The sequence below is a fragment of the Staurois parvus genome, unplaced genomic scaffold (assembly GCF_062004578.1).
Source record: "Staurois parvus isolate SC_StPar_1 unplaced genomic scaffold, SC_StPar_1.0 ptg000488l, whole genome shotgun sequence".
Lineage (NCBI taxonomy): Eukaryota > Metazoa > Chordata > Amphibia > Anura > Ranidae > Staurois > Staurois parvus.
Genome location: NW_028318284.1, coordinates 2,346,808 through 2,366,395, shown reverse-complemented (window position 1 = coordinate 2,366,395; position 19,588 = coordinate 2,346,808). Strand labels below are relative to the sequence as shown.

The following is a 19,588-nucleotide window of genomic DNA, read 5'->3' as shown; positions in this document are numbered from 1 at the left end:
CCATAGCAAGCGGTTTGCTCTGGGGGCGCCCAACAGGAAAGAGGGCCAGGAGCGTCGGTAGGGGACCCGAGTAGTAAAGGATCGGGGCTGCTGTGTGCAAAAACACTGCACAGAGCAGGTAAGTATGACATGTTTGTCATTTAATGATTAAAAGGCTCAGGGTTATTTTTTTTTTTTTTATCCCATTAACTCTCAAGTCCACTCAAAGGCTTCACTTGCACGGCTGTCCTCTCCCCATTCAGTGTTTGAAGTTCATAGCCAGGATAAAAATAACGAAAAAAAAAAATCAGGCTCCCATAGTTTTTCTTAATCAAGGTACTCACAAAAGCTGTTTTAAGCATAAGCTTAATCCCTGCAAATTAACTTAAACCCCCAAGTCACCAGAACTAATGTCCCAAATGGAAAATGTCTCTATTACTTTTTTGAGGACAACCCAAAAATTTGGGATTTTATTTTACTTTCAATGATCATGGTAAACATGTAGACATGTAGAGAGGGTGAAAATCCTTAACATGGGCACAGATGGCAATATAAATTAGCAGGGGTTCTAATCCCTCTCCTCTATCCAAAACTAAACAGCTGATTACGGGTTACGGTAAATGGCCAATCATGGCGGCCTTTTACCACGTTATCAGCTGTGTCCAATGACGGCGATCACCGGGTAAATACAGTTGCCGGTTATCGGCTGCATTTTCCTCATTCTGTTAGAGCGTAAGGAAATCACTGCCGAGAATTGCCAATTGTCAGCAAAGGGATCGGCACTGATGATCAGTGCCACCCACATGTGCCCATCAGTGCCACCTATCAGTGCCCATCAGTGCTGCCTATCAGTGCAGCCTCATCAACGCACATCAGTGAAGGAGAAAAATTACCTGTTTGCAAATTTTTTTAATAGATACAAAGAAAAACTTTTTTTTTCAAATTATTATTATTTTTTTTGTTTTTAGCACAAAAAATAAAACACACAGCGGTCAATAAATACCACCAAAAGAGAGCTCTATTTGTGTGAAAAAAATGATAAAAATATCATATGGGTACAGTGTTGCATGACCGCGCAATTGTCATTCAAATTGCGACAGCGCTGAAAATTGGCCTGGGCATGAAGAGGGTATAAGTGCCTGGTAGGCAAGTGGTTAAAATAAAGCATATAAATGTGTCAGCAAAGATATACAGAGAAGCTGCTGTCTGCCATCCACTCCAATCCTTCCCAGCTCACAGAGCAAAAATTACAGGACACGGTTCCTACTCACTCCCAGCATCATGCTCCACCCCTACATGTTCATCCATTCTGTCTTGAATCAAGGGGGATGAACGTTTCATTTGATTTCATCAATTTTGGTTAAAAATCTTTTCATGCATGGTTTGGAGGACTTTATTTGATCACAAATTAAATGATTTATTGCACATGAATTTTCACACTGATGAATATTTTATATTATTAATTCAGTACTATAATTATTATGTTTTAATATTACTTATTTGTTGCACATATGCTTTGGTTGTAGCTGGTAGTGTTGCACTAGATGAATAAGGCCATACTGCAACCACCACGCAATGGTGTGCATTGCACGCTGTTGCGGCACGGCGATGCTGCATTTAGGGGGTTAAAACCAGCAATGAGGAGGCGACATATTGCCTCTTTCCCTGTTAAGACCTTTAAAAGCAATCAGAGCATGGGTTGCTTTTCAGAGGAGTGGCAGTCCTTGCCACTGTTATGAATGAGCCCTGATTGCACAGGATTAGGATTTTTTTAAATCCTTCAGCCTTGCTGCGGGCAAACAGCAGGGCTCACCTGTCAGGTGAAAGCATTCAGGCACTGTTGCTGTCACTTCCGGGTCCCCCGTTTGTAAGATTTCCCGGCCATCTAGGCCAGGAAAGATGTAATGCGATGTGCACTGCATTACAATCAGGGAAGGAATCCAGGGTGTTTTAGACCTTGGACGTCTCAATAAAGAGAACCTGTTACCAGAAACAATCATATAGGGGGCTTTGTCCTCTATGTGGAGAAAAAAAAATTAAGTAAAAAAAAAAGTTTTTTTATTGTAAAACGTGGGTTTTACAAATACGGTTTTGGTTCAAATTTGTTTATTTTTTAGCAGGACAAGTAGATTGTCATGAGGGACAAGTAGATTGGGGCACCGATATAGTCCCTGGATAAGTAGTGCGCAGTACTGTACCTGCACTGGCACTACCAGGTAGTGCACTGTAGAGGGAGGCAGACAGAAATGAAGACAATTTCCCCTTCCAAGCTGTGGCTCCCACCAAGATCTTAACAAAAAAATTAACAGTTGCCTGCCAGAGAAGGAAAAATGTTTCTCACCTTTAATAGAACTCTCTACATACAGAGTATGTATTATTTATCTTTGCAATCCCAGCAGCGCAGCAAGAATATACAATCCACAATCGAGTAGTCACAGTTGAGGTCAGTCAGAGAGAAATATAATTTTATCATTCATGGGCAGTGGCAGCATCCAGCAAAAGAAAGTAGGAACATCATATGTGTCCAAAATGGGAATCCCCACCATTGGGTTTCATCCAGTTGAACCATTATGCAATGCGTATTACTGTAAATTACGTCACTAGGGCAGTAACATTACGTCACTTTCTTGTGTACTGCTACAGAATGTTTGGTGTTCTGTATGGTTTTTTTTTTTTTTTTTTTTTAGTTCTAGACAATTTTTTGTGTGTATATATATATATATATATATGTGTGTGTGTATGTATACACATATGTGTGTGATTGAGTGGTACAAGTGGTTATAAAGGCTGAAGGCCAATTCACAGCAGTGGGTTGATCCTCATTTTAGCGCAGCTGAAAAACGCAGATCAAATGGTAAAGATCAATGGAAGGACATCTCAAAACCAGAAGTCCTATTCATACCATAACGCTGCGCATGCATGTCAGTGGATGTCAGCGGGCGTTAAAACGTGACTAAAATGGATGGAAATATACATGCATTTTCCATACATTTTTAGCGGAAGTCAGTGTGAGTTGGCCCTCAAGAATTTTTTATCTTCATGGATTCTATGCATGAAGGTAAAAAGCTTGTGTGCAGCCACGGTAGCCCTAATACTCACCTGAACCCCCTCTTGATCCAGCGATGTGCACGGGAGCCTCGGCTGTCTCAGGTCTCTCTCTCCTCATTAGCTGAGACCCGCCAGCGGGAGCCACTGGCTCCCACTGCTGTCAATCACAACCAATGAGAAAAGAGGGGGGGGTAGAGCAGAGCCGCAGCCCTATGTGTCTTATGGACGTATAGAGCAGGGTTTGGGAGCGAGCATACACCAGTGCCTCCATAGCAAGGGGCTTGCTATTGGGGGAAATGGTCAAGGGGGAGGATCCAGGAGCTTCAGTAGAGGACCACAGAAGAACAGGATTGGGGCTGCTCTGTGCAAAACCATTGCACAGACCAGGTGAGTAGAACATGTTGTTTACAAAAAATAATAATAAAAAAAACACCTTTTAATATATTTTTTAATAACTGTGTGTTATTTGTATGTATTGTTTTTTTACAGCAGGTTGTTGGTGTATCCCAAAACATCTGTGCCTCCATAGTTGCTCAAAACCATTGGTTTAACTACGTACACCATCAGGTCTATATGTCCAACCAAGGAGATGATTGTTATTTTTATTTCTACTCTACATGCTCTAAGGTAATGTATGCAATTTAAAAAAAAAAAGTTATTTAAAAAAAATATATCTATTTTATTAATTTAAATCGTATTCCCGTTATAACACTTAACCACTATTTTTAACTAAGCATTCACTGTATTTATCACAAATGCTAGACTTTTTAATTCCAACAGCAAACATTCTATAATAGATAACTTATCTACATCAAACAACAACCTTCATAATCCACATAGCCATTTTTACTTACATAACTGAATACAGTATATAGATATGTAAATAACTCAATATACATTTCTAATATGAATTAAGTTTAAGATTACCCAAGCTATGAATAATATCAGCTTTAGAATACCATTCCATATATTTAGGTAGGTTATATCTTTATTTTCAGAATAAGCAAAACCTAACAACACTAATCAAAAGGCATTGATTAAAAATGTCAACAAACACAATATTATATGAAAAATAGGCACCAAATATTTCAGGGACGATTTTCATAAATTTTTTGGGCAGCTAGCTGCCTAGATAAAATAATACAGTTGCAAGAAAAAGTATGTGAATCCCTTGGGATTACGTGGAGTTTTGCATGAATTGGGCATAAAAATGTGCTCTGAACGTCATCTATGTCACAACAATAGAAGAACACAGTCTGCTGAACATAATACTACACAAACATTAGATGTTGCCATGGTTTAATTGCACATAACATGTAAACATTTACAGTGCAGGGAGGAAAAAGTGAGGCCCTAGCCTAATGACTTCTCCCAGAGCTAATTGGAGCCAGGAGTGAGCCAACCTTGACTCCAATCAGTGTGATGATATTGGATGTGTTGCTGACAGCTGTCCTGCTCTTAAAAAACACACACCTGTTTTGGGTTTACTGGTTTCTTTTTTTTTTTTTTTTTTTATAAATATTTATTAATTTTTCAAGTCATATACAAAACAATTCAACATTTCTATTAAAATAGTTAACCAACCCGTATTTTCTCCTCATAATTTATTTATATATAACTTCCTTTTCTTACCATCTCCCCTCCCCCCTTCCCCCCTCCCTCCCCCACTCCACCCCTCCCTCCCCCACTCCACATTTTCTCTTCTCTGATTAAGTCCATATTATTCTGTTGTTCTTAAACCCGTTTCTAAACCCATTTCCAGGGGTATTATCTCTTCATATATTTCACCCTTTCTCTGTATTCCTCCCAGCCTTTCCATTTTTTATTATACATCTCCAACTTGTCCTCATGCGTATAGTACAATCTTTCTGTCCCTGCAATCTGGTTTACTCTACCCGTCCAATCCTCCTCATTTGGCACCTCTCTTTTCTTCCAGAACCTGGGTATCAGGCTTTTTGCTGCGGTCAAGTAATGCCATATCCCAGAACTCTTATATGCTTTCACTGAGAGTTCTGAAATATGGAGGAGACATAATTCCGGATCCAATCCTATTTTGATTTTAGTGATTTTCCCTATCAAATAAACTATCTTCCGCCAGAACACCTGTATTTCTGGACACTCCCACCACATATGATACCACGTGCCCACCTGTCCACAACCTCTCCAACACATCCGTGAAATTTCCATATTCATCTTGTGCTCCACATTAGGAGTAATGTGCCATCTATGCAAACACTTATAATTTATATCTACTTCCCGCATACTAATATTTTCGTGAATTAGTGTGAGCATTTTCCTCTGCTCCTCCTCCTCTATTTTTCTTCCCATATCTCTTTCCCATTTCTCTATGTGCATTAATTTTGTGTTAGTGTCAAGATCCATTAGTATCTTATATATTTTTGCCGTTCCATGTCTACCATTTCCCCGTGACTCAAATATTCTCTCAAATGGATTCCAGTCTTTTCTAGTTCTTATAGGCTTTGGGAGGCTCTCAAAAAAGTACTTCAATTGGTAATATCTTAGTCTATCCATCTTATTAAAGACTTCTCCCTTTCTTTCCTCCATTTCCTTATATGACCTGATTTCCTCTCCTACCATTATATCTCTCAATTGCGCCTCCTTTTTTATAATCCATTTCCCTGCTATGCTATCCTTACCTGGGGTGAAATATTTTGTGTTCCTAAGTGGTAATAATTGTGAATTATAAATCCACCCCTTTTGTCTATGTAATAGATCCCATTCTTTTAAAACATTAAAAGTGTACATACTAGTGCTCTCCTCTAATTCCCTATATTGTGCAGGTAACCAAATACTTTTGCTTAGACTTATTCCACTCAGTGCTTTCTCAATTTCAACCCAACTTTTCTCCGGATTATGAATCCAGTCAAATATTCTCGCAATAATCCCCGCTTTATAATATCTCCTGAAATCTGGTACCCCCAATCCTCCTCTTTCTTTACTTCTAATCAACATTTCATAGCCTATTCTAGGCTTTTTATTCCTCCATATACATTTTATTATCATTTTCCTAAGTTCTTTAAAGTATGCCTCTGGGAGTTTAATTGGGATCATTTGAAATTTGTATAAAACTTTGGGGACAATTACCATCTTTATCAAGTTTATGCGACCTATCCACGATGGGTTTCCAATTCCCACTTTCCTCAACTCCTCCTTAATCTCATTTAATAATGCTGTATAATTGGCTTTATATAGGTTCTTAATTGAGGCTGATAGTTTTATTCCTAGATATTTCAAATCTTTGTCTCTCCAAAGGAAAGGGAATTCCTTTTGTAATTTTTTCTTTTCACTGTTTTTAAGGTTTATATTTAAGATTTCAGTCTTTGTCGGGTTAATTTTGACGTTCGACAGTTCTCCATACTCCCTCAATGTTTTCATTAAGTTTGGAAGTGATGTTCTGGGGTTTCCAACATAAAACATCAAATCGTCCGCATAAGCCACTACCTTATGTTCTCTATCTCCTATCTTTATTCCTTTTATGTCTATGTTCTTAATCGTGGACAGTAAGGGCTCCAATGATAACACATATAACAATGGCGACAATGGACATCCCTGTCTTGTACCATTTGACATTTTGAAATATTCCTCCATTTATCATTATGGTAGCGGTAGGGCCTCTATATAACTCTCCAATCCACCCTCTCATTCTATTTCCAATTCCTAATGCTTCCAGAGTATCCATCATAAAACCCCAACTCACCCTGTCAAATGCCTTCTCAGCATCTATCGACATCAGTATCATTGGGGTTTTTCCTTTTTTACCCTCCTGTATAAGCAACAGTGATCTCAGAGCATTATCTCTACCCTCTCTACCTGAGACAAACCCCACCTGATCTCTATGTATCCACTCCGGCATCAACTCTTTCAGTCTATTTGCCAAAACCTTTGCATATATTTTAGTGTCTACATTTAGCAGCGCTATTGGTTGATAACTCGCGCATTGCGAGGGGTCTTTATCTTCCTTCTGTATCAATACTATATTAGCCTGTAAAGATTCTCCCCTTATCTCCATCCCATTCCCCAAGGCGTTCATGTAGATCTTCATCTTGGGTATTAAAAGCTCTTTGTATTTTTTATAATATTTGACCGTATATCCATCCGGACCCGGACTTTTCCCTCCCGCCATGCTTTTTAACGCTGTTTTTATTTCCTCTGCAGTTATTTCTGTCTCTAAAGAGTTCAGTTGTGTTTCTCTTAATCTCGGTAGGCCTGCGTCCTCTAGGTATGTCTTTCTTTTCCCTCTATTTACTGTTTTCGTTTTCTTAAACGTATCCTGAGGTATGATATTATACAACTTGTTATAATACTCTTTGAATATTCTAGCAATATCCTTGGTTGAATGTACGAATTCCCCCTTGGGATTTCTTATTTTCTCAATATAATTTCTATTTTTCTTCTTTCTTAAAGTTCTCATTAAATACTTTCCTGGCCTATCTCCCCATCTATACCTTTCACATGTTATTTTATTAAAGACTCTTCTTTTTTCCTCCTCCATTACATTCTCTAATTCTTCTTTCTTCTTTTTTAACTGCTGCATTATCTCCTTAGATCTTTCCCTTTTATGTACCTGTTCAAGATCATATATTTCATTTAATAATCTATCTATCTTTTCTCTCCTTTCTTTTTTTCTTTTTTTGTCCCCATTGCAATGAGTAGACCTCTGATGTAGGCTTTATGTGCTTCCCACACTGTCGCAACCGACACATCCTCTGTTTCATTCTCTTCAAAGAACCATTCAATTTCCCTCTCAATTCTTTGACCAATCTCTTCATCTATGAGAAGTGCCTCATTCAACCGCCATACATAACCTTCTCTCCCCTCTCTACCCCATCTTAACTTCATTGCAACTGGGGCATGATCCGACAGGGTGCTTCCTCCAATTTTTTCTTCCTCCACCCACTCTATCATTCGATGTTCTACTAATATGTAATCTAATCTAGAATAAGTCTCATGTACATGCGAAAAGAAAGTATAATCTCTCTCCTTCATATTCCTAATTCTCCAAATGTCCACCAGTTGACACTCATGCAACAGTTTCTTTTAACATTCTCACGGACTTGCTTTCCTCCCTTCTCACACAGGAATTGGTATCCATCCGCGGGTCTATACAGATGTTAAAGTCTCCCGCTACTATCATAGACCCCCTTTTAAAATCCATCAATCTCTTAAACACTTCTCTCATAAACGTCTCCAGCCTCTTATTTGGACTGTATATGTTTGCTATTGTACACTCAATTCTCTGTAATTTACCTCTCAAAAATAAAAACCTTCCTTCGAAATCCGTTAATCTCTCCTCCACCTCAAACCTTATATTCTTTGCAAAGCCTATAGCCACTCCTTTTGCTCTTTTAATTGGTGAGTCCGCATAAAACCATGTTGGAAAATGTCTAGTCCTCAATCTAACCTTTGATTCTATCTCTAAGTGTGTTTCTTGCAGAAATACCACTGAGGTTTTTCTATATTGTAGTTCTTTAAATAATCCCTTTAACCCCTTTACGTTGTAGGTTATATATTGGATTTCTTCCATCTTACTTTTTTCCTGCTGACTTATCCTTCCCCTTCCTTCCTTCTCTTATCCTGCAGAGTTTTACTACCCCCCTACTCTTTACCTTTCCCATGTCCCTACCCCCCTCTCTTAATAGCCCCCTCCACCCTCCCCCCACCCCAATAGGCCTACTAATTGCCTTCTAATCATTTGTGGACCTAATACCATGTTTGATTTTTGACCCTGGGGTTGAGCTCTGACCATGTACGGTTCACCTTCCCTCCAAAGTTCCCCTATCTATCAATTCTCTATTTCTTTTTCTAACTTGCTGCCACTCTTCTTTTCCCCCAGCATATATCCCTCCTTCTTCCTCCTCCCAACCTGGAATCTCTATTCTCTGGATATTAAGTTTATCAAAGAAGTCTCTCAGTTCCTCCGGAAATTTTAAGTATGCGGTAACTCCATTCTTCCATCCAATTAAACACATCGAGCTACTCCATCTATATTGTATGTTCTGTTTTTTCATCTGTTTTAATAGTGGTTTCAATGATCTCTTTCTCCACAATGTCTCAGCTGTCAGGTCTGCAAAAACTTGTATATTTTTCCTTCAAATTTAATACTGGTTCTTCCTTTTTATCTTCTTCCTCTTCTCTCTCAATTTTTATGGAATTGTACAACTACATCGCTCGGTCTCTCTTCCACCCGATCTCGTTGGAACCTTCCTATCCTGTATACATTGTCCAGTTCACATATCTCAGTACTAGGTTTATCCATAATGGAGTTTAAAATTTTATGTATTGTCCCTCTTAAATCTTCTCCTTGTACAAGCTCCGGGACTGCTTTTATCCTGAGGTTGTTTTTCCTATGCATGTTACCTTGTATCTCCAACTTATACCACAACTTATTTTGTTCTTTCCTAATCTCCATTATCTGATTTCTCAATTCAGGGATAACTTGAGCATGTTTTTTAATTTTTTTCTTCTGTTTCTTCTACTCTGGATAATAAATGTCCCAAATCATTCCGAATGATTCCCATCTCTTGTTTAATAGATTTTTCCAAATTTCCAAACATTTCTGCCATCTCCTTTTTATTTGGGATTTGTAGTTCTCCTTCATTTTCTCTTAGCTCTGTTCCCTCTGGTATTAATTGACTATTATTATCCATTTCCACAGATGACCTGACGCTCTTATCCATACTATTTTCCATTATACTTCTTTCACATATCCCCTGAGTTCTTTCTGGGGTCACATTACCCTGGGACGTATATTTTCTAATCGTTCCAGATTGGGAGTGCTTGGGACCGCTCCCTTTACTACTTTTACTCTTCATATTTTCTGTAGGTCCGGTCTGTCTCCTCTAAAACTTTAGGGCATGTGCTGCAATAAGTCCTTTAAAGAAGTTCAATTTCTTATGTCCCCTTAGGAATCCCCCCTTTTCTCTATTTATTCCCTCCTGCTTCAATATTACACAGTCCATATACAACTAGTGTACAGTTAATGTACAATTCAGCCACTCTCACTCACCCTTCTCCGACTGCTTTTTCATGAAGGCTGCCTCTCAAGCTTGTTGTCCTCTATTCAGGGGTCCCTTCAGGCTTTATTTCCTCTTTTTGGGGGGATTCCTCCAGGTCCCTCTCTTTGTGCTTTCCGCCTCTCCTCCACCTGTGACCAGCAAGCAAAGATCCCCTCCGTTGTGCCGGTGTCTCCCCGATCCTTAGGACGCTGGCCGGCTTTCAGCTTGCTGTTCTCTGAGCCGGGTCCACGTGGCCTGTCAGTGAGAGCGCCGGCGTCTCCCCCTGCCTAGGAAAGCCAGCCGGCTTCCCTTCCTCCCAGTACTCCCTTGCAGGAGATCACGTGACTGCCTCGCGTCCCCTGGACTCCCAGCAGCCCGCTGCCTCAGACGGAAGACTCTAGCCGTCCCACTGCCACGGTCCCCGAAAGCTCCGTCCTCTCCACTTCTCAGGTGGGATCCCCCCTTTCAAAGATAGGGCTTAACTATGCTCCTCGGCAGCATTGTTCTTGGGAACGTTGGGGTGAAGGTGGCTGTCCTACGGAGAGTGCTCACATCGCACTCTCCCCTGCCGCCATGATCAGGCTCCTCCCCCTGTCTGTTTTGTTCACCGGGTTTACTGGTTTCAAGAAGCACTGTCTGATGTGAACCATGCCTCGCAGAAAAGAGCTCTCAGAAGACCTACGATCAAGAATTGTTGACTTGCATGAAGCTGGAAAGGGTTACAAAAGTATCTCCAAAAGCCTTGATGTTCATGTGTCCACGGTATGACAGACTGTCTACAAATGGAGAAAGTATCACTGTTGCTACTCTCCCTAGGCGTGGTCGTCCTGTAAAAATGATTGCAAGAGCACAGCGCAGAATGCTGCATGAGGTAAAGAAGAATCAAAGAGTGTCAGCTAAAGACCTACAGAAATCTCTAGCACATGCTAAAATTTTTGTTGACACATCTACAATAAGGAAAACATTAAACAAGAATGGAGTACATGGGAGGACACCACGGAGGAAGCCATTGCTGTGCAAAAAGAATATTGCAGCACGTTTGAAGTTTGCAAAAGAGCACCTGGATGTTTCACAGCACTACTGGCAAAATATACTGTGGACAGATGAAACCAAGATTGAGTTGTTTGGGAAGAACACACAACACTATGTGTGGAGAAAAAAAGGCACAGCACACCAACATCAAAACCTCATCCCCACTGTAAAACATGGCGGAGGGAACATCATGGTTTGGGGCTGCTTTGCTGCCTCAGGGCCTGGACGGATTGTTGTCATTGATGGGAAAATGAATTCCAGAGTTTATCAAGACATTTTGCAGGAAAACGTACGACCATCTGTCCGCCAACTGAAGCTCCGCAGAGGATGGGTGATGCAACAGGACAATGACCCAAAGCATACAAGTAATTCAACAAAACAATTGGCTGCAACAGCACAGAATACGCCTTCTGGAGTGGCCCAGTCAGAGTCCTGATCTCAACCCGATTGAAATGCTGTGGCATGACCTTAAGAGAGCGATTCACACCAGATATCCCAAGAATATTGCTACAATGAAACAGTTTTGTGAAGAGGAGTGGTCCAAAATTACTCCAGATCGTTGTGCAGGTCTGATCTGCAACTACAGGAAACGTTTGGTTGAGGTTCTTGCTGTCAAAGGAGGGTCAACCAGTTATTAAGTCCAAAGGTTCACATACTTTTTCCTCCCTGCACTGTAAATGTTTACATGTTATATGCAATTAAACCATGGCAACATCTAATGTTTGTGTAGTATTATGTTCAGCAGACTGTGTTCTTCTATTGTTGTGACTTAGATGACCTTCAGAGCACATTTTATGCCCAATTCATGCAAAACTCCATGTAATCCCAAGGGGTTCACATACTTTTTCTTGCAACTGTACATAATGCTTCGAAGTCTGACATAACAGGACCAAATTTGTAAGAAATGTAAAAGAAAATTCAAGAAAGGGTAAGAGGTAGGGGGAGCTCTGGGTACAGCGCAGTGATCCCATAAAAGAAGGCGGAATCAGTTTGGCAAAATTTTGTTTCCTACATCTGCAAGGAGTGACATTAATATGGGAAAGGTGGTCAGGAATCAGGTGACGTACAGTGAAGGAAATAAGTATTTGATCCCCTGCTAATTTTGAATGTTGACCCACTCACAAGGAAATGATCAGTCTAAAAATTGAATGGTAGGTGTATTGTAACACCGAGAGACAGAATAGCAAAAAAAAAAAAAAAAAAAATGCATGTCTAACAAGTGATGCACTGATTTGCATGTTCATGAGGGAAATACTGTAAGTATTTGATCCCCTATCATTCAGCAGGATTTATGGCTACCAGGTGTCTTTCATACAGGTAACAAGCTGAGATTAGAATTAGTCTCTTAAAGGGAGTTCTGCTAATCTCATTTTGTTACCTGTATAAAAGACACCTGTCCATAGGAGCAATCAAACAATCAGATTCCAAACTCTCCAACATTGCAAAGACCAAAGAACTGTCCAATGATGTCAGGGACAAGATTTAAGAACTACCCAAGGCTGGACTGGGCTAACAAACTATCACCAAGCAGCTTGTTGAGAGGGTGACAACAGCTGGTGCAATCATTCGCAAATGGAAGAAACACAAAACAACTGTCAGTCTCCCTAGGTCTGGTGCACCATGCAAGATCTCACCTTGTGGATTGTCAATGATCATGAGAACAGTGTGAAATCATCCCAGAACTACATGTGAGGATCTTGTCAATGATCTCCAGGCAGCTGGGACCACAGTCACCAAGAACACAATTGGTAACAAACTACGCCAACAAGGATTGAAATCCTGCAGTGCCCGCAAGGTCTCTCTGCTCAAGAAAGCACATGTCCACGCCCGTCTGAAGTTTTCCACTGAACATCTGATTGATGCAGCGGAGGACTGGTTGAAAGTGTTGTGGTCAGATGAGATCAAAATCGAGCTCTTTGGCATCAACTCAACTCGCCGTGTTTGAAGGAGGAGGAATGCTGCCTATGACTCCAAGAACTCCATCCCAACTGTCAAACATGGTGGTGGAAACATTCTGCTTTTGGGGGGTGTTTTTCTGGGGACAGGACAACTGCACTGCATCAAAGGGACAATGGATGGGAAAATCTACCGTCAAATCTTGGGTGAGAACCTTCTTCCCTCAGCCAGGGCATTGAAAATGGGTCATGGATGGTGTGACAATCGCGGCGTCAGACCCCAGCCCTTCTCACCAAACTCGTCACTGGAGGACTAGCTAATTTAAAACCGCGCTGTCACGTGTATAATAATGCCATGCCCAGCTGCACCCTGCACAAAGATTTTCCAGCTAATGGACCACAATCTGTGTACTTGCAGCCTGGGAGCGATTGTTACTGGGTCAGGTTAATTACGCAATTAACCCTTCATACTGCCACCACCTCCTTTTTGTACAGAGAAAGAGGAAACTCTTTCTTAATATTAGCAATAACACTATGATGTTGAATAATCTTCTGTATACCACTGTCACTGCAGGCAGGGTCTACAGAGGTTTAAACACACACAGTAGCACTCTTCAGAGACAGGGGTTCTTTGTTTGCATTAAAGAGCTTTAGAAACAGTTCAACACTTTCAGAAAGTAAGATTTATTACTAAAAGGTCAAAACGGTGCAATAAAATAATTTACAGAAAAAGATGTAGCATACACCCCCCCCCCCAATAACACAGCAAAGAGATAACAGAAAGGAATTTAGATAGATAAAGTACTTGCCAAAAGCCTTGGTTTAAGCAGCTTTTACGTTTCAGGGCAAAAGGGCCATCTCCAAAAGTTGGTTCCGATGTTACAATGGAGAATCTTAGCTCAACTTAGCTTAGCTTCAAGCATAACAGCCTTTTTCTAGGAACTCAGCAGGGTGTCTCCCTGAAGCAGAGAACCAATCGCCTCATTTGGCGAGGGATTTGTAGGCGGGAAGCTCAGGCTCTGACCAAAGCCCTCACAAATTATACTATGGTCAATAACTTTTCCTAGGTACATTTAACATTCCACCCATGGGTAGATTAATACGCAGAATCATCTGCTGAACGTCTAGATATGAAATATGAAATATGACATACCTGCTGGGACGGTTAAGGAGATGTAATTTTCTGCTTTCCTGGAGCTATCAGCTAGGGGGTGTAATATATCAGGCGATTTGTATTAAAGTGAGCCATCCGAATATGGGCTCCATGTTTTGTGTAATTATTTCCTATTTGGAGATATAAAATTATATGGAAAACTGGGTTTTTAAATGTAAGTCTATTTTCACAGCTAGCTGGAATGTCTTTGAAGCTCAGTGAGGGCTTGGTTTATGGGTTTACGATATCCCAGACTGAGCAGCTAACAGACATCTAGGCACCAGCTAGAATAGGATTTTATAGCCCTGGAGCTCTACCGCTGAGCTTGACTGCCTGTGACCTCTGCCTCATCCAGACCACATGTCACTCAACAGAGAGGGAGGGGGGATGAGGGGAAAGAGAGAGATACAAGATGGAGGGTTTGGAGCAAAATGGATGACCGCGTCCATCTCTGTGTGCACGATTGCTACAGATGGGTGTTCCAGCTTGACAATGACACAGCCACAAAACACACGGCCAAGGCAACAAAGAAGTGGATCAAGAAGAAGCACATTAAGATCCTGGAGTGGCCTAGCCAGTCTCCAGGCCTTAATCCGATTGACAATCTGTGGAGGGAGTTGAAAGTTCGAGTTGCCAAACGTCAGCCACCAAACCTTAATGACTTGGAGAGGATCTGCTAAGAGGAGTGGGTCAAAATCTCTCCTGAGATGTGTGCAAACCTGGTGGCCAACTACAGGAAACATCTGACCTCTGTGATTGCCAACAAGGGATTTGCCACCAAGTACCAAGTCATGTTTTGTGAACGGGATTACATGCTTATTTCCGTCATCAACATGTAATTCAGTGCATAATTTTGTTAGACATGCATTTCTTTTGAATGTTTTGTTGCTTTTCTGTCTCTCAGTGTTACAATACACCTACCATTCGATTTCTAGACTGATCATTTCTTTGAGTGGGCAAACATTCAAAATCAGCAGGGGATCAACTACTTTGCATTAGTATACAAATAATATTTCCTTCACTGTAGTTTCTGAGGCCACTATGGATTTCAAGGCATCAGAGATAGATTAGTGTTCCAAGATCAACCCATTCCATATATTTAAATGTAAACCTAAACTGTTGCATCTCCCCCAGATATAAAATGGTATCTATAAATTTTTTCCACCTTGTAAAAAAACTTTTAAAAGGATAAGTTCATCTTTCCACAAAAAATAATAAATGCACATTTTTTTGCAGGTAAAAAATTTGCATTTATCATTTTTTATTTAAGAAACCTGTAAAGCACTGCACCAGCCATCAGCAGATCACTGGTGCAGTGCTGGTCTCCTGAACACTGCGATTGTATCTGCTTGCTCATACATCCCATACGGGCGAGCTGATACTTGCTGATAGGAAAAATCAAGCAGCGGGTAGCGTCTGCAGGATCGAGAACATGTTACACGTTCCACACATTTTTAAAGGTGGAACATGTAACCTATTCCCAAAGGTGAACATATTCTTTAACCTGTATATATTTTGAGTTTCACATACAATTTTTCAATGTACAACATATTTTTTAAAATCTGTTAATTATACCACTGTAGCGGTGGCACTAGTAATCCAGTGGCTCATAACTCTTTGAGCTGTTAATAAGCATACATGAATCCACTGCGAATTAGGTGTCTGTCTAATAATAGTTTCCTCAATTTCACCACAGCTAAACAAAAGCAAAAATGGATTCTTACCAATGACTGTACTTGTAACCAAATCTATAAATCCCAAAAGTGCCCATAGGAAATCCACATAAACAAGTGTTGCTAAAATCTTCAATCCATGATCACAAGTGCAAGAGATACAGTATCTCACAGAAGTGAGTACACCCCTCACATTTTTGTAAATATTTTATTATATCTTTTCATATGACAACACTGAAGAAATGACATTTTGCTACAATGTAAAGTAGTGAGCGTGCAGCTAGTATAACAGTGTAAATGTGCTGTCCCCTCAAAATAACAACACACAGCCATTAATGTCTAAACCCCTGGCAACAAAAGTGAGTACACCCCTAAGTGAAAATGTGCAAATTGGACCAAAAGTGTCAATATTTGTGTGGCCACCATTATTTTCCAGCACTTCCTTAACGCTCTGGAGTTCACCAGAGCTTCACAGGTTGCCACTGGAGTCCTCTTACACTCCTCCACCATGGCAATATCACGGACCTGGTGGAGGATAGAGATCTTGTGCTCCTCCACCTTCCGTTCTGAGGGTGCCCCACAGAGTTTAGGTCTGGAGACATGCTTGGCCAGTCCATCACCTTTACCCTCAGTTTCTTTAGCAAGGCAATGGTCGTCTTGGAGGTGTGTTTGGGTTTATCATGTTGGAATACTGCCCTGCAGCCCAGTTTCCAAAGGGAGGGGGATCATGCTTTGCTTCAGTATGTCATGGTTCCCTCAGTGAACTGTAGCTCCCCAGTGACGGCAGCACTCATGCAGCCCCAGACCTTAACACTCCCACCACCATGCTTGACTGTAGGCAAGACATACTTGTCTTTGTACTCATCACCTGGTTGCCGCCACACACGATGTGCTTCCAGTAATCCATGTCCTTAGTCTGCTTGTCTTCAGCAAACTGTTTTCGGGCTTTCTTTTGCATCATCTTTAGAAAAGGCTTCCTTCTGGGACAACAGCCATGCAGACCAATTTGATGCAGGGTGCAGCGTATGGTCTGAGCATTGACAGGCTAACCCTCCACCCCTTCAACCTCTGCAGCAATGCTGGCAGCACTCTTACGTTTATTTCCCAAAGACAACTTCTGGATATGATGCTGAGCACATGCACACAACTTCTTTGGTCAACCATGGCGAGGCCTGTTCTGAGTGGAACCTGTCCTGTTAAACCGCTCTATGGTCTTGGCCACTGTGCTGCAGCTCAGTATCATGGTCTTGGCGATCTTCTTATAGCCTAGGCCATTTTTATGTAGAGCAACACTTTTTTCCCCTTTCGTCTTTCAGGACAGCACCTTGAGAGACCTCGGCTCCTCCCCACCTGAGGAATCACCTCCACCCTAAATAAAAAGTCTATTCTCCCCTCCGACCTCAGTTCTGGTGTTTCCTCCGGTGGGGAGACATCTTGAGGAAGCTCTCAAGGTGCTGTCAGGGGACAGTGTGCCTGAAGCTTGGAGCGAGTCCAGGGCCAGAGAGCCGGCTGTGGGGACTCAATGCAGCAGGGAGTGAAGGCCGGAGCGCCGGCTGCGATCCTCCCCTGGTGGGCTGCAGGGCAGGAGTGTGATCCCTGGGTGACAGGGCAGGAACACTAACCTGCCGGCCGCCCCTGACCCCCTCCGGTGAGTTGTGGGCGTCGGGGCGGCCTCGGTGGGATCCGGTGAGGATCAGGGAGGAGTTCCGCTCCTTCCCACGCTGGTGGTCATTGGAGCTTGCTGGGCCGGATTTTGGGAGACGGCAATTCTGGAGGAAGGGGTGGGGCTCCTCCCGGGGCCGCAGCCCTATACACCGGGGCCGGCGGAGAAGATGGCGGTGCATGGCGGAACAGAGCCTGGGGGACAGGCTTCCGCTGAAGGCGACCACCCTCCTGGAGAATGTCGAGCGCAGAGGCACCGGGACCAGGCGAGGCCTGCACCAGCCAGACCCAGGTAAGGTGACTTAGAGGAGTCCTCACCTACCTGTGGGCTCCTAGCTCCTGGGGTATTCCCGGACCTTCTGGTGGTCAGAGGGTTTTGGGCAGGGGGGGGACCTGTCAGGAGGTCTTAGGCCCTGCCAGGGAAGAGAGAGAGGGAGGGGGGTAGAACAAGTGCCCTGTGGGTGATGCTCTTTCTGCATCCTTTTTGTTTTTCAGGGCAAGGCCCAAGAAAAACTTAAGCATCAGGAACCTAGGCGGAAATGCCCGTCCTGTAAAACGGTTCTCAAGGTGTCATGGAAGAAGGTTCACTGTGGGCCCTGTATTGAGGGGTTAGTGAAAGAAGAGAGGCCGGAAAAGGGTGACCTGGTCAGGTTGGTGAGGCAGCTGACCAGTACCTTTGACTCGTTTAAAAACCTAATGGAAAGTTTAGCCATTCCCTAGGCGGCCCCTTGCCCCCCCCCGGTGGCCCCGTCGACTAGTCGGAACAGGGACAGGGGAAAAGGAACCCTCCTTGGACTCTCAGTCAGAGGAGGAGTCAGCAGGGGATGGCCCCTCGGAGGAAGTGGATGACCTCTTAGGGGCCATCTATGAGACACTGGATATTAAGGAAGAGGTTAAATCTCTATCCTTACATGATGAAATGTACCAGGGTATGGAGGGGCAGAAGCATAGGGTATTTCCAGTGCACAAGGTGTTGGTGGACACCATTAAAAAGGAATGGCAGGACCCTGAGAGGAAGCCCTTTTTTTCTAAGGCGCTTAAGCGGAGGTTTCCGTTCAGTGAAAACTCGGGGTCCTTAAGGGAAAAAAACCCTAAGCTGGACGCAGCTTTTTCCCAGATGGCCGGGAAAATGGATTTGGTGTTCAAGGACATGGGGGTTTTGCCAGACCTATTGGACAGGAGAGCTGAATCCCTCCTTAAAAAGGCATTCAAATTTGAAGCCCGCCATGGCCACGACTGTTGTAGCCAGGAACATGGAGTACTGGCTGACATAGCTACAAGCCCATATTGTGGCTGACTCCCCCAAAGATAAGATCTTGGCATCGTTTGAGACATTACTGCAGGAAGTGGGGTACATCGCGGATGCATCCGCAGAGTTGGTGAAATTGGGGGCTAGGTCAGCAGCTCTAACCAACTCAGCCCGGAGGGCCCTGTGGCTTAAGACGTGGCAGGGAGAGATCACATCTAAAATTAAATTGTGTGACATCCCCTTCGCAGGTGATCTCCTGTTTGGACCAGGCTTAGAGTCTGTTTTGGACCGTACGGCGGACAGGAAAAAGTCCTTCCCCCTGAAGCGAAAGTTGCAGGAGGTGGGGGCCAGGAGATTTTGTCCCCCAAAAAGACAGAGCCTTAGGATGGAGGGACAGAGGAGGACTTGGGGGCAGAGAGGGAGGGGCAAAGGATGGGTGATTTTTCGTCCTCCTGAACAGCCCCAGAAGCTGCAATGACCCGGTCCCCCCGGTGGGAGGAAGATTGGCAGCCTTCCTCCCACAGTGGGAAGCGGGGGTCTCCAGCCCTTTCATCTTGGACATCGTAAGGAGGGGTTACCAACTAGAATTCTCGAGACCACCGCCAGAAAGATTGTTGATGACGAGCCTGCCCAAGTGTCCTCTGAGGGCCTCAGCCTTGCTAAACTCGCTTCAGAACTTAGAGGCACAGAAAGTGGTAGTAAGAGTCCCCGAAGCAGAAGTGGGAAAGGGGTTCTATTCCCACGTATTTGTGGTTCAAAAACCATCGGGGGCCTACAGACTAATCTTGAACCTGAGACCCGTAAACGAGTCCATACGGTACAAGAGATTCCGCATGGACTCAATCTTTACGATCAGAGCCCTCCTCCCACCAGGGGCCTTC

General features: G+C 42.8%; 1 protein-coding gene across 7 annotated transcripts in view; it reads left to right on the top strand.

Moving 5' to 3' along the window:
- The window catches only part of LOC149452212 (zinc finger CCCH domain-containing protein 11A-like), a 334,496-nt gene that overhangs the window by 67,258 nt on the left and 247,650 nt on the right, over positions 1 to 19,588 (top strand). For 5 of the 7 annotated variants that reach the window (XM_089689657.1, XM_089689653.1, XM_089689652.1 and 2 more), the window contains one exon: positions 3,517 to 3,654. In XM_089689657.1, coding sequence (XP_089545783.1) covers positions 3,601 to 3,654 — 54 coding nt within the window. In that variant the 5' untranslated portion in view covers positions 3,517 to 3,600. The remainder of the gene's footprint in view (positions 1 to 3,516; positions 3,655 to 19,588) is intronic. The other 2 variants (XM_089689656.1, XM_089689655.1) reach the window with 1 other exon arrangement.